Source organism: Sturnus vulgaris, chromosome 22 (assembly GCF_052056855.1).
Source record: "Sturnus vulgaris isolate bStuVul1 chromosome 22, bStuVul1.hap1, whole genome shotgun sequence".
Taxonomy (NCBI): domain Eukaryota; kingdom Metazoa; phylum Chordata; class Aves; order Passeriformes; family Sturnidae; genus Sturnus; species Sturnus vulgaris.
In genome coordinates, this window is record NC_142264.1 from 5710797 (window position 1) to 5725791 (window position 14995).

Sequence of the window (14995 nt, forward strand, 5' to 3'; positions counted from 1 at the left end):
GATGCACAGGAGGAGCAGATGGCATCCAACAGCGTGGGCTTTCTGCTCTTTGTTTTTTGGGGTTTTTTTGTTGGTTTGGTTTTTGGTTTTTTGTTGGTTTGGTTTTTGTTGGTTTGGTTTTTTTTTTATTAGTCCAAGGGAATCTTTAGTAACCATCTCACCGAGAAGATAGAAAAAACCCAAAGCAGCCTCTGGTCATTTGCTGTGGTCACATCTTGGCAAGCCTGTCATGAGAACCTGGAAGAAAACAAACAGGGACTTTTGCAATATTGCTGTAAACCGAAATGACTTCTCTAGCAAGTCTGTTTCCTCCCCCTTTTTTTTTTTTTGTTTTGTTTTTTTTTAGTGGATGGTGGGTTTGCAGCAAAACCTTTCCTGCAGGGCCTGTTTTCCATAGCAAAATTAATTTTAAGTGCTTTCAGTACACACAGGCTCTCTATGAAAATATACTGTGACTATCATTTCTTCTTATGCTAAACCTCACAAGGACAGTGATCATTTTTGCTCCTTGCTATTCCAGAGAATACAGCCTGAAATAATTTACTTTATAGTCTTTTTATTCAGGCCAGTAAAGACTACTTGATTCATTAAAGTCCTTGGAATTTATTTTTACCTGAAAGCATTGTAAGCTGAATACGGACAGTTATGGTGATATACAGTTGTCATTAATAATTTTCAATGCAGCAGCATATGTAGATTTTTCATTTGGGCCTTTTTATACCATCCTGATCTTACAATAATCAATTTGGGGATGACCGTGTATATTAATCAATGATGGGCTCTTTTCATATCCAGAGTCCTTTACAGCTGTCTGCACACAGAGAAAATGCTTTCCTGTTAGGCATGAAAACTTAAATGTCATCCTAGGGAGCACACACGGAGCACAAAATATGCATGGAGTCTTTTAAAAATCATTTTGCATAGTTCATCCTCTGTTCCTGTAATTGTGCTGTACTGGTCTGGCTGGTTTGCAGCAGCAAGGGTTAATCCTATGATCTCAGTACATAAATTAGCTAGACCTAAGAAAGGCAGAATTCAGGTTGTATAGATAAATGTAAATCTGAAATTGATGTCCTTTGTTCTCAATTCTACAACTAAAGGTCTTGTAAGTATTCTTTGTATGTCACATTTGGAAATCTACAAACCACCATACTAATGAAACATGCAAGTAACTAAGTTTCTTCACTGTTAGATTTTATGTTCTGACATAGTCTAGAGGCTCCCCTCATAGACTAGGCTTTTCTCTCTGAGATCCTACGTACAAATCATTAAATAAACAACTTTTTGAATTTATAAACAGTCCATAGGTCTACTGCCTTGACCACAAATCTGGACACGGATTTAGTCCCCTATGCCTGCACAACACAAGACAGGACTAGGGATATTGGAAACAAAGAAAGATGGGCTACTCCATTAACCTACAACCCAAAGACTGATTTCAGACACACCTTTATGTCCAAAGGTGAACATCACACCTTCCAGAGAGGGTTTAATTGAACATAGAAGAGAAAGCTCCAGATTCAGGTAGTCACACCATTCAGTTTGAAAGTCGTAGAGAGATATAAGGGAACTGCAGAAAATTGGGTTAGGATCCTTTCTTTCACTATAAGCAGCAAAACTATATGTCAGGCTGACAGCTGAAACGTGTTGTCAGTGCCCAGTGATCATTGCTATGCAGACCTTGACCTCCCATCCACTGACAGTTGTTTTTTCCTGCAAGGAACATGTCCCTTTCAATAATTAAGCAACTCACTACTCAATGTGCAGTGGCAAATACAGCACATAATGGGAGAATACACAGAACCTTAAAAAAAGAGCCACAATGCAGACTACAGCATTAAAACAACATCAAAAACAACCCAGGTACCCCCTAGACTTGGGAGTGCCTCATTGGCAATGGGAGTGAATGAAACAGAATAAGATTTAGAAGTTCAAGGTAAGAGAATGACCCAGAAAGTATCCTGCAATGCAGAGACTATAGTCAGTGGAGTTGTTGGATCATGACTATATGGCAACCTGCACTACACCTCTGTATGATTCGATCAGGGTTATGAAATTTGTTAGCAGATAAGAGGACAGAGCATATGAATGCTTTTTATTCAGGAGCTGGATTGCATTATACAGCCAAGTTTTTGCTAGGCTATATGAATTTTTTCCAGGGACTGGATCAGGCATGCAGATAACCAGAGATTTCTAATTTCCAGCATATGACTGCACTGTGCAGTTTTATGTTTTAATTTTGGCTTTGAAAAAGACTTGGTATGCAACCCTCAGTGAAGCCACATTGCTTTTGAAAACCCAAGTTTTCTCAGTGCCTATGACAGCACCAACATACTGCGGTGCCCACAATTTCCTCTGCAATCTGCAAGGATGGTGTTATTACTCATCCATTTCACCAGGATATAACTAGTTCTCACCATAATGTATTTAAGTCTCACAAACTTCTTGGAGAAAAAGCATATGGAGCTTTAAAGTACTTTATTCTCCTGGTTTGGGGGCCTGTCTATGGGAATAATGGGTCAAATTTCACCAGACATGCTCTTAACAGCTGATATTAGTTACTGGAATTACACTGTTTTCCATGTCTGGTTTACCTGGGGGGTGACTGGATTCACACAACATTTCAAACCAAAATGACCTGTGCATTAAAGGATGTTTTCCCTCATTCTTGGTAATATAGTTCTGGAAACCTATTCCTGATATTTCTTGTTGGGCAGGACAGGCCCACAGAAGGTAAAGATACAGTTTTTATATCCATTTTACCACATGGTCAATATGCTCCTATTAGTGATTTTCAGTCTCATAAGGTAAAATATATACCAGTAGCTATTTTGTGACATCTCACTAGATGCAGAAAGCACAGAGAACTCAGTTGCTCTTAAAATATTAATTTAAACTCACATTCATGTGCAGATCCGATTCTTAATGGAGTGTAACATTCAGTTTATTTCTTTCCTTATATATATATATTCTGGCTTCTGGGGAGTCACACTAAAAATAATACTGTCCTAGTATCTTATACACTAGATTTACCTTCTTTTACCTCTTTTTGGGGGATTTGCACACCAATTCAATTTAAGTACAGAAGATGAAGAAGCATTTCATTACATTATTCTACAAGCAAAAGCTTTGTATTTGAAAACTAAAAAAATAAAGGCTGCTTTTCTTTCAAATAGATTTTTCAATTAATAGGAGCATTAGAAGTCAACTTTTTTTCTCTGAGCAACTGGTACCACAAGAGATCAATGAGGTTACTATGGTACCATTGCTACTATAGTAGCACTTAAATACCTATAAAATAGATATTTAAGCATTTTCTATCTGTATAGGCAGCTTTAGATGGTTATGGAAATTTAAGAGGCTAATTTTAGTTAATATTTTTAACTATTGATCAGCTGTATCACGTAGTATTAGTATGGACAACGACAATCCTAGGCCTGTTTCTTTTTGGAACTTTTAACCTCTGCTTTTAAACATTCAATTTAAATTCTCATCTGTGTTATAACCATTTTTAGGACCCCAAAAGTCCAGAATTGTCCACTTCAAGACCCACAGTGAAATATTTAAATATTCACACTACCTAGAGTCAGCAGAAACAGTTTGCAAGTAACTTAGAGACTCATAAGCTAATTGCATTCCACATTTTTGCCTCTTTTTTCCTCTGAGGACTAGATGTATTATTTTTGCAAGGGCCAGGAATGAAGGACAGAATCCAGCTCTCAAATGTCTATTTCTAATTATGCTAACTAAACTGGGAGTTCTATTTGCATGAGGTGACAAAATCAGCATACACAACTGTCGTTATGTTGATAGCCATACATAGAAACACACATATGCTTGGCCACACGCATTTTTAGGGGATTCATGTTAAAGTACATTCAGAAATATTTATAGCAACAGGGAGGGGGGAGAAGGAAATCTTTCATCCCCCTTGTTTTTCTTTGCTCACATCTTCAGTTTTTCTACTAAGAAAGGAAGAAATAGATTTTTCCTCTTCATTCCATTTTATAAAATTCCTTTTGTTTTTCCTGCTCTGTCTGCTACATGCTGCTGCCTAAGTCACAGGTAGGAGGTATTACAGAATCAAAAGGTACATTTGCTGAGAACATCCTTGCAACTCAGTTTGTGGCAGGAGAGAAAATGGAAGGCTCTGGGAACGATTCGGAGTGCCTGCAGTTCGCTTTTTCATCAACGGGCGGTGTAGGTTTGTAAAGCTGCAGAAAATCCTAGCCTGGCTGTCTCTGATGCTGGAGTTCAGCCTCTCTGGGCTGAGCGGCTGCAGTTGCTGCAGGAGCGTTCAGACTTCACACTGTAAATGAGTGGTTTGGGGTGATGCTGCAGGCTGGCACGGGAGCTCATTTGTTTACAAATATCTCTGCAGGACAAAGAAGCTCGAGCAGATTCTGTGCATCTCTCAGTTTGACACTAATATTGATCCATGTAAAGTTTGACATTAATAGTTCTTCGTGTGTTACCACTTCTATCATTCCTTTTATTCCTTTCTTGTGTACCTGGACAGCACCTTATTAGCTCCCCTCATCCCTCCTGTCCGGTTTTGCCCTTTAATACTTCAGTTAGGCCAACCCCTCCATATATCCCCCAAAAGACCATGTTTGCTAAGAACTAAGTATGAAATTTAAGGAAAAATAAAACAAGATAACACAGGAAAGAATGCCTGCAAAGAAGTCATGCATGAGGTTTGTACTCTATGAGCTCCTTAACTGCAACACAAACCTTACTTTTCCCCTCAGTCTTCAGCATCAGCTGTTGACACACTGTATTTTCTTTCACAAACATTTCGCAAAGCAAATAGATTAGTTTCAGCTTTTCCAAAAGAATGGTATAACCTGAATGATTATTTCTAGAGCTGACTCACCCAGAACAAAATACCTACTCAGAGTACATGGGGACAAAGCTAAGGAATTAACCTGTGAGTGAAACCCAGACCCAAAGACTCCATAGGCTGCAACTGAAACAGAGACAATCACATCTCCATAATTCAGCAGGGACTGATGGCCCTGAACTGAGCTTAATTAAAGCTCCCAGGTCCACAGATGTGGGGGAAAGCCCCAGGTGAGGCTGGTCACGGGCACTGAGAGTTTTTAGTACAGCTGATAAATTGTGTGAGGTGATGGAAGTGAAGCCACTGGGTAATCTTTCTCTGTATTGCAGTTGGTGAACTTCAAGGTACAGCAAGCTCTGGGAAAAGGATAGTTTTCTTCTCATGGTTCCTCAAATAAAGCTTCAAAGATCCCCATGGTCTAAAGTTCCCTGAGCTTCAGTTCTGATCCAGGGAGGAAGGTGATATCATTATTTCAGCCTTTGATACACTTCACTGTTCTTTTTGTGGTGACCTCTTACAAGAAGCAGCTATCTACAGTGGTTTCTTTTTCCAGAATCCTTCAACATAAATTATCAGAATGGCTGCAGGGATGCTCAAAGGTTTTTGTCCACAGTCCATATTGAATTTCTTAAGCTTATTTCTTGAGATTTACTGAGTAATTTGCTGAGAGGAAAAAAATAGCATTGACAGCCCCCAAAACTGCCCACGTATGCCCTACAAGGGTGTTACCCGTACAGATGGAACAGCTCCCTTCCCTTCCTTCAGTGCTCTTACCTGCACACTGGTGATGTGTTAGAGCATGAGGCAAATTCATCCCTCACCATGGCTGCCTCAGTTTCTCTGTATGTCCAGGTAGGTATTTTTGCACAGATTAAACTCGATGGACATCTGTGAAATATTCATTATAATTACTATAACTAAAAAGCTGTTGTTCAAAACAGACAGCTGAATATCTGTTGCAGTTTTTTGTATTTCATTTCCCCCTCCACCCCCATCTCTCTCTGAGCTGTGAACAGGAGTCTTGGGTAGCACGAACTGAGAGGTGTTTGAAATGCAACATTCTCCATCCCTCTGAGTCATTGCTAGCCATCAGATGCTTTTTTGAACACTTGTTTTCATTGCTATACTTTGAAATCAAATATGGCCTCATGTTATATTCTTATTAAAAACCCATCTCTTTTCAAAACCTAAAACCAAGCTGTTCCCTCTCTATGGCAGACAAGTAATTTTAAAAACAAAATCTGGGTGCATAAAATAAAGCACCTGTTTGCGTTCCTCTAAAACAAGCCTGGCAACACATCCACTGTTTTATTGCTATAAACAGAAATTGATGCACTTTTCACCTGCGTTTGAATGAAGCAGCAGAATCATAGAATGGGTTGGAAGGGACCTTAAAAAACATCTTATTCTAGCCTCTGCCATGGGCAGGGACACCTCCTGCTAGACCACTCAGAGAGTGGTAGCGTTTTTGCAAACCTCCAGTTGAACCATCTCAAGTGTTTCATGTATTCTGGTGATTTCACAAGTGCTGTGTTCACACAAAGCCCTCCCCTACAGGTGCCAACCCATTCCCAAGTGCTGTGACCAAACCATGGTGCCCTGACTGAACGGTGTGGCTGTGAGGATCAAACAGTGCAGCTGTACTAACCAAGCCACGTAGCTCCTTCGACCAAATCTTACCTGTTGGCTGGCAGTGCTGCACAGCTGGAGGCAGCGAATGCCCCCAGGGATCGTGACACCTGTGAATGCCACAGGGATCGTGACACCTGTGAATGCCCCAGGGGTCGTGGCACCGTGCTGGTGGTACGGACTCACAGACAGGTACACCGTGACTGTCTGTGGGGCGGGCTTACCGGGCTGCATACCCACACCGGCTGGGCCACACAGGTGTGCCAACCTGTGTGCACACAGACACGGCCCCACGTAGCTTCAGGGCAACCTGAACTGCTCTGATTTTGGGGAGTGAGCCCCGTTCCCAGGTCTTTGGGTACAGACACCAGTGCTGTGTAATCCCGGCCCCCCTCGGCCCCTCGCAGCCGCCGGACTACATCTCCCAAGATGCAGCGTGGCGCCAGTACCTTTAACGCCCCCTGGCGGCAGCACGGGGCGCTCCACAGGCGCGGCGGGCGGGCTGAGGAGAGCGGAGCCCGGGCGGCGTCGAGCGGGGCGAGGGGCGCGGGCTGGAGCCGCTGCCCACCGGCCCCAGAGCCGGGGAGGGCTGTGGGAAGGGCTAGTGCGAGCTCGCCTGTGCGAGGAACCGCGCCGCAACCATGGGGAACCGCGGGATGGAGGATCTCATCCCGCTGGTCAACCGGCTGCAGGACGCCTTCGCCGCCATCGGGCAGAACGCCAACCTCGACCTGCCGCAGATCGCCGTGGTGGGGGGGCAGAGCGCCGGCAAGAGCTCCGTGTTGGAGAATTTCGTCGGGAGGTGAGCGGGGGGTGTCCCCGGGGGCGCGGGCAGAGCTGCCGCATGGCCAGCGCGGTGCGGGGTCCGCGGGCAGCGCGGTGCGGGAGCAGCGCGGGCAGAGGCTCCACACGGGCAGCGCGGTGCGGGGAACGGGGGCAGGGACAGAGCGGGCAGAGGCTCCTCACGGGCAGTATAGTGCGGGGAACGGGAGCAGGGACAGCGCGGCCAGAGGCTCCGCACGGGCAGCGCGGTGCGGGAGCAGCGCGGCCAGAGGCTCCGCACGGGCAGCGCGGTGCGGGCACAGCACGGAGCGGGCACAGCGCTCCGCTCGCAGCTCCTCGGCTCGGCGCGTGTGTGGTGCGCGGGCAGCGCTGCAGGACGCCCGGGCGCTGCGGTGCAGGGGTTCGGGGAGGCGCGGGAGGCAGACAGTGAGGAAGGGAGGGCTCCCCGCCTGGGGACGTTCCGCAGCGGGGTCCCCGCCACTGCCGCACCTTGGCGGCCGGTGGGAGCCCCCCCCTTGTCCTGGCTGTTACATAACGGAGGGGGCTGAAGTGGCTGTGGGGGCCTGCCCCATCCATCCCCTGCTCGGGTGCGGGGATCCGAGATGGATGTTGTCGCTTCGGGGGGGGTGATGCGGAGGGTGTTTAAGTTTAATCTGCTCCGTCCCCATCCCCCAGCCCAGGCTCGCTGTCCTCCATAGCGGATGCCATGTCAGGAGCTGCGGGGAGGCTATAGGAAGGACGGGGTTATAGCTCTCCTATATGCTCAAATCCCCGGGTGCTACCATTTTGTGACAGGCAAAATACTGATGCCTTCCCTTCATGTGACCTTCGCATTCATCATCTGCAACTTGAGTAAATTGCAGACCTCGCTGCTTGGGTATCTGCTCCAGTGCAGACACACAACACCTTGGGGGGGGGTGGGGGGGGGGTGTTCCTCACCTTTTTCCTGGCCTTGTTAATTAATTGTATTAAGTTATGTACAGGTTTTAGTTATCCAGGTGTTTTTTTATGCTATGACGAGCACACAGGTTTCTGGTGACTTGCCTTAAAAGCAGTGGCTGCTGATACCTGGTCAGATGCTTGCGTGGGTTTTTCTCTTTCAGCAAACTGCATTTGTGACAACATCTATTGGATCTCGTTCCCCCACCCCCACTTTTTCTTTTAAGCTGTTTGCTGTTGGATGGCTTATAGAGCTTTTCCACTGTCAGAAGGGTCTGTGGTGTGGATTAACTGCTTGTTTAGTTGCAAGTAGCCTCAAATTCTGGACCTGTGCAAGGGTGTCTTTGAGCAGTGAGTGTTCAGTGTACTAGGAGGAAGGCACAGGGGTTGTATCTGGTACAAAGAAAGCATGGTCAAAATAAAAATTTTTCTTCTCTGCCATAGATCAAAGAGTTTTGAAAAAATAAGAACGTAAAATGTAAAGAGTTTGGCATCTTTTGTAGCTAACTTCCAAAGGTCCATGCAGCGTATCCCCCAGAGATGCTGGGATCATGCCAAGGGCAGGACATTGCAGAAGCACATTTTGCTGAACCTCAGGTCATAGTCCAGAATCCATTTGTTTGTCCATAGTCACAGAAAAAAAAAAAAAAATTCCTGCCACCCAAGTGAAAAACTTCTTGGGCTGTAGCTTTCTAAGAAGGGAAAAATGGATCTTCTGAAATCTTCGAGCAAAACGGGTTCACCTGTTGGCTCTGCTGTTTTCATACTTTCTAAGTACTGGCAGTCAAACCTCATAAATCCTTTTTAGAGGATCTGTGCAGACAGTGCTGCAGTGGTGTAGTAGATAATGTAGGGCTGCTGGGCCAGAGGAGGATTTGTTGGAGGAAGGACAGTCGGTGTGTTGGGGTACACTGCTCCTATCCTTTAGACCAACCACACAAGGGGATTTACTAATCCTTGGTGCATCTCCACTGGCACCAATTTAGAACTGGGGATTTTATCTGCTTGGTGGAAAATATATGAATTCAATTATCTTCTGTCTCTTTCTGATGATTCCTGTCACAGGAGAACTTATGACCTTACCGTGTCCCATCAGCTGTCTCTTTAGCAGCAAGTTATAGTGCTGTGGCTTTTAGAAAATGAAATAATTAAGGGTCCCCTGAGTAGGAGCTGAGAGCTGTCTGTAGAAAAGCATTTAGAGGAAATAATTGGAGGGGAAATGGAAAATGTCAGTGTGAAGAGGTCTTTTTCCATTTGATACCCCTGAGTGCTGGCTAGTTTAGACTGGTAACTTGAGACCTCTTACCACAGAATGTATGTGTATATGCTACAAATCCCAATCCTGTTAAAATAGTGTTGGGGCCCTGCTGTAATGTATAGTCTCTTTTCTTTCTGTGTGGTATTGGAAACCATGATAAGGAGCTATGGAAATAGTACCCAGAATAAGCATGGCTCTTCAGTGTGATTGTGATAGGGGCTGTTTTCTTGTCTGAAGAGTCATAAGAAGAAATTGTGTGTAGACTACTGTGTACAAATACAATTATTGCTGTAGTGTGGACATGACATATGTCACTGCTCCAGCTTGATACCAGGATGGTGGTGCAGCTATTGCTCAGCAGCTGCTCACTGCACAGTGAATGTGAGTGCTGATGAGTTTCTCTCTGAGTGGATGGAAATCTGTGCAAGAACAAATGCTGATGTGGTCGGTACTGGCTGGTGTGCATGATGCAGACACTTCAGCAGAGGGGCTGTAGCCTCCACCAGGGCTGGTTTCCCTGCTCAAGACCTGCGGGGCTCCTTTCAAAATTGTCATCAAGTCACGTTTCCCTAACAAGACAGCACACTTGCCCCCTGCCAGACCTGTGTTGTGGCTATGCAGGGCTTCAGTCCAGGGCTGCTGCAGTAGTAGTAGCACTGAGTCCCACCCTTAGTAGAAACCTAGAAGCAGGGAGGAACGATGCTGCCTGCAATCAGTGTTTAGTTACATGTCTTACCAAACAAATATTTTTTTGCCTCCTGAATTCGATGGCTTACTAGTTGCTGCTAATTGCGTTTTCAGTGACACTTACTCTGCTGCTAACAGATTATCCAACAGTGCAGAGTTTGTATTTATAATACCAGATGTCAGTGTGGCTGCTATGTGTGCTTTTGCTGCTGGAGTCTCAGCATGGTGACTCTGATACCGGCTTGTGGTGATAAAATTGCTGAAGAAACAAGAAGCCACGTAGAAGCCAGACAGGTGACACATCTGTCCACAGACTGGTTTGTCCTGGGCCCCAGAACTGGAAGGAAGGTTAATCAGATGAGCTCCAGGCATTTCCTCTTGGTGTGGTTATAAGCTTGTAGGGTAACTCAGGTTGGAAGGGACCTCAGGGATCATTTATTCTATTCTTAAGGTGTTGTTACTTCCCTGCTGTCTCCTTTCCTAAGTAAATAGAATCAGGCACCTGTACCAGCAAAATTGGTCTGATAAAAAGAACAAAGCATGTGGTATGTACTAATTTGACTTGAGAGCCCAAATGGATGAGGAGGTTGTACGAGACAGCCCACAAGGCTGTTTGTATAATCATCCATGTTCATGCCACTCCTACTTTACCATGTGAAAATAACAAATATGTTTTCTTTAAATTCTGTGATCTCAGAGCACTGCTACACAAATCCTTGGATTTCTGGTAGTATTACTGTTATCTATGCTTTACAAACAGGAACACTGAAAGCACTGGGCTGTGTTCAGCTGGTTCCCAGAATGTCTGTGCCTTGTGGTCGTGGTGGTGGTGGTATCAGATCCAATGCAGGGTGCTGGGACAGCTGCATTGCTCTTCATGGGGAAAACAAGGCACCTCTGACTTCTCCAGAACAGATGGTTTCAGGGGGCTGCTGAGGAGGCAGTGACTAAGGGCTGGGAACAGTGGGTGGAAGGACTTGAATGGAGATGAAACCATCTTGTTTATGATCAAGGGACATAAGCAGTGCCAAAGTTGTGGGAAGTGAATCAGTGTTTACTTGACCTCAGACCTGAACTGGAATCTGGTACCCCACAAGCATCTTCTCTTGGAAGCTGTGCACCCAAAATAAGGGTACTTAGCAGTCTGTCACCAGGCTCTGATGGTATATGCTCAATTCCCTGATGTTTGTGTGTTTCCTGGAAGGAATCAGGAGACAGGTGTGGGCCAACTCAACCATGTTGGGCTAACTTTGCCTCTCCTAACACACTGAAATTTCCACATGAGTAAAAGAGAAATGGGAGAATGCAGCACTGCAATGCCTGTGGCAGTGGAAAGGCTAAATACTCATTAGGCATAGCTGCAGTAATTGCTGTGACAACATCAGGCACGGGCCTGGCAGCAAGTGTCTTTGCTTTTCTGTGTCCCATACTGGTGATGCAAAGCTAGATCCTAAAGCCTCAGGGTTTAGTTTGGCTTCAGGTGTAACTTTGAGGAGCAACTTAATGCCTTCCACAGCCATTTAGAGACAAATACACACTCAAGATGTGATGAGGGAATGCCTTCCTTGATAACACATACTTTGCTTTGTTATGGAAAGCTTCCCCAGCAAAATACCTTCAGAGACCAGCAGCAGTATTAGCAACTATGCAGAAGTGAAGGATCCTAAAGAGGTTGCATAGAGATCCAGATACTTGGCCTGTTCCTGCAGGAAAACTGTTTTGTTGATGATCTTTGTACTTTTAACTTGCTCAGGCTTCTGCTGCAGTATGTGCTTTATGAGCTTGAGTGTTGAAGACTGAGTGTTCAGATCTTGTACAAGTCATGGCTTTATTATGCATAAATTGGGGATGTCCATTGTACTGGGCAATGCTGAGCATCACTGCAGTACTTCAGGAGCAGATTTAAATTTAAACAAGAAGATACAACATGTGCTTTGGCCAAAAAAGAGGTTCTTAAGTGTGATTCTTCTAAATTTTTGAGGGTTCTGATTTGAGGCGTGTGCTGGCAGAGAAATGATTAATTGCAAATCATGGATCTTTAATTGTTGTATTATAAACACATCTGTGAGCCAGTCAAATCCTGTTGTGTATTTGCAGCTTGAAAACACAGGCACTGCTTGTGAACTGACTTACTTAGGGTTGGATGGTGCAAGAGCCAGGAGTAGGATTCTGTTGCTTAGAGAATTTAAATTATGGTCAGATAAGTCATTCAAATGGCAGCCAGTCTTTGTTCTTCAGTAAAGAAAATACCTGTTTTCATCTTGGATTAGTTGAAGAAGGAAGAAAATATGGAACATTAGGGGAAATGGGTAATGTGTTACAGCAGACCCCAAGATAAAATAATTTCACTTAAGAGAAATCTGTAGATCTCTGAGCAAACATTTGTGGGAGGAGGAATGCTAGAAGAAGATACATAATTTAGTTAAAACATAATATAACATAAATGGATGGCTATGAGGGAAAAACCTGTGAATCTCAGTGTTTTAGATGCAGCAGCAGTCTGCTTGTGTTTGTTATCAACTTCTTTTAATCCTATCGGGGTTGGCTCAAATAAATACAAGTCTAATATTTTTTTTTACTTCCTGCAGCAGTTACATGTTCTCTGCAGATCTTGCTAGCTGTATCTTTCAGCTTAATTCTTTAGTGATGATCTTGTGCTTCTGGTAACTGCCCACTAGTCTTACAGCCTTATATTCTCTAGAAGAAGGGATCTTTATGGTATATCTCAGATCATATCAGAATTTACCCAGGGAAAGGAAACCAGCTGGTGCTCAGTGTTGTGCAAGTTGGTCTTTGGACCTATTGGTGTATGAAAATGACAGGTTGCCTTGTCATTGCTGGAATTCATCACCTGATAGCTGACAGATCAGGGATGCTGCATTTCCTTGTGCAGTCTCTTCCTTGTTACTATGATAATCCTCAAGCTGAGAGTCCTAGAATATCTTTTTTGATTAGTCCTTACTTTGCTTTGAGATAAGTAAATGTGGAATTCTTTGTGTTTCCTCAGTAAACAGGATGCAGTGATACAAGGCTGTAAAGAGAGAACAGGACCAGTGGGGAAAGGAGTCAGAAGTTCCCAAAAGCTACTGTCAGCTGCTCCTGTTTTTTAAAACTTGGTGTGCTTATCACACAGTCAAAAAACCTAAATAAAACCAGGCAAAGCAAAGATGACCTACTGTTTTTAAAGGGTACTGATTGTTTTCAGAAGCCATTCAATACCTATCTGGGAATACCAAGCCAAGTCCTTGACCCTGACTTTTCCAGATCCTCAGAGCAGGCTGAGCACTGCTAGACTTAAACAGAAGGAATAGGAGCCTGTCTGCAACACCTCCTATCTGAGGCAGCTTCTGAAAATGTTATTCTGAGGCAGGAAGTTAATCCCCTTCCTGATCTGGCAAATTCCTGAATGTCCCTACTTTGTACTTCAGGTTTGAGTCTGTCTGTGCAAGTGTGAGTAAAAATTCTGACTAAGGTTTTTTTAAGATGGATCTTCTTGAGGAGAAATGGAAGCAGCTTATAACTTAGCATAAGTTAATCAAGAAAACAGTTCTTGCTGTGTTCTAGCTACTGGGGTGAAACTTATTATGATGCCTTGAGCAGTGAATATATTGGACAAGAGCAAACCCATGAGTGCTCCACCCATGCAAGCCAGTGCTTAGATTTTTTGTTTCAGGCAGTGCATGAGTAGCAAAACCAGAAGAGTTAGTGAAGAGGTGGCAGGCAGTCATCTAGAAGCATATGGTGTTCAGCCTATGTGGTCAATGTAAAATTGGTTTTGAGGTGGTGTCTGTGAAAGGAGATTTACTGATAATATGCAGGGTAAACCTACTTCCTTGATATGCCACTAAAAAAAAACACCCCAAAAACTTTGGGTGTAATACTTTTTTCCTTTTTGGGCTCACAGATCTCTAACTATATGAGTCAGAGGACTGCTAGTTGGGAGGAGAAATGAAATCAAATCTGGTCCAAAAAAAACCCGAAAAACACAAACCCAGAAATCTAGTCATGCATGGTGGGAGAAATAGCTTACTAGTGGGACAGTTTCCCATTCTACTTGGAATTTTCTCTTCCTGGCCTCTGACCTGGTTTTGCACCTTCTGATAGAGAGTGGAATCTCATGGTTAAGGAATATTGTCTCTTAATACAGGCAAATGGGCATGTTCAGCATTGAGGTAGGATTCTGTTCTTTGCTCTGAAGCTAAATTCTTAGCAATTAATTTTTATACCTTTTTCTCCATCCTTAAAGGAGAGGCTTTTGGTGTCTCCCATGACATGCAGGTGTATGTCATTAATGGCCACTTGAAATAACATTGGAAAAGGTTAAGCATAAAGTGATAAACTGTTTTTCTTAAAAATAAATGAAAACTCTGTAAAGATGGCACTGCAGTGTCTGTCTGAGCCCTTGCAAAGGCCTGCCTTCTCTAAAAATGTTGTGCCAAGAACTTTAGTTCTTCATGCAGGTTGGTTTGCTCAGTATTTTGCAGATTACTTAGGTCTGCTCTGCAGAGATGGGGTCTGGTGCAGCCACCTTTGGCTGCTGGCATAGATCAGGTACAGGGTTTGAGGGGTGAGGGTGTTCTTAGAAAGCACTGGGAGATGAGAGACTGCCCTAGTGCCTGGTAGCACTTGAATTTTTGAGCCTGATCTTTTAGGGCAAGGATGAGCAGCGCAGCCATACTGAGGAGTGAGCCCAGAGTTTTGTACCTAGGGACTTTCAGCAGTTGCATATTCTGGTCAACTTTGGAGGTGGTCAGCCTGCAAGCAGATACTGATTCTGAAAAACTGCAAAAAAGTTATTTCTCTTAATTTACATTTATCTGTGATCCATCTACAGCACACATCATGCTTATTTTGGG

At 44.1% G+C, this 14995-nt stretch overlaps 1 protein-coding gene across 7 annotated transcripts in view; it reads left to right on the plus strand.

Annotated features, from left to right (window-relative positions):
• The first annotated feature begins 6941 nt into the window (after positions 1 to 6941).
• DNM1 (dynamin 1) overlaps positions 6942 to 14995 on the plus strand; it is a 71812-nt gene continuing 63758 nt past the window's right edge. For 5 of the 7 annotated variants that reach the window (XM_088177258.1, XM_088177259.1, XM_088177261.1 and 2 more), the window contains exon 1: positions 6942 to 7274. In XM_088177258.1, the coding sequence (XP_088033384.1) occupies positions 7114 to 7274 (161 nt within the window). In that variant the 5' untranslated portion in view covers positions 6942 to 7113. The remainder of the gene's footprint in view (positions 7275 to 14995) is intronic. The other 2 variants (XM_088177257.1, XM_088177262.1) reach the window with 1 other exon arrangement.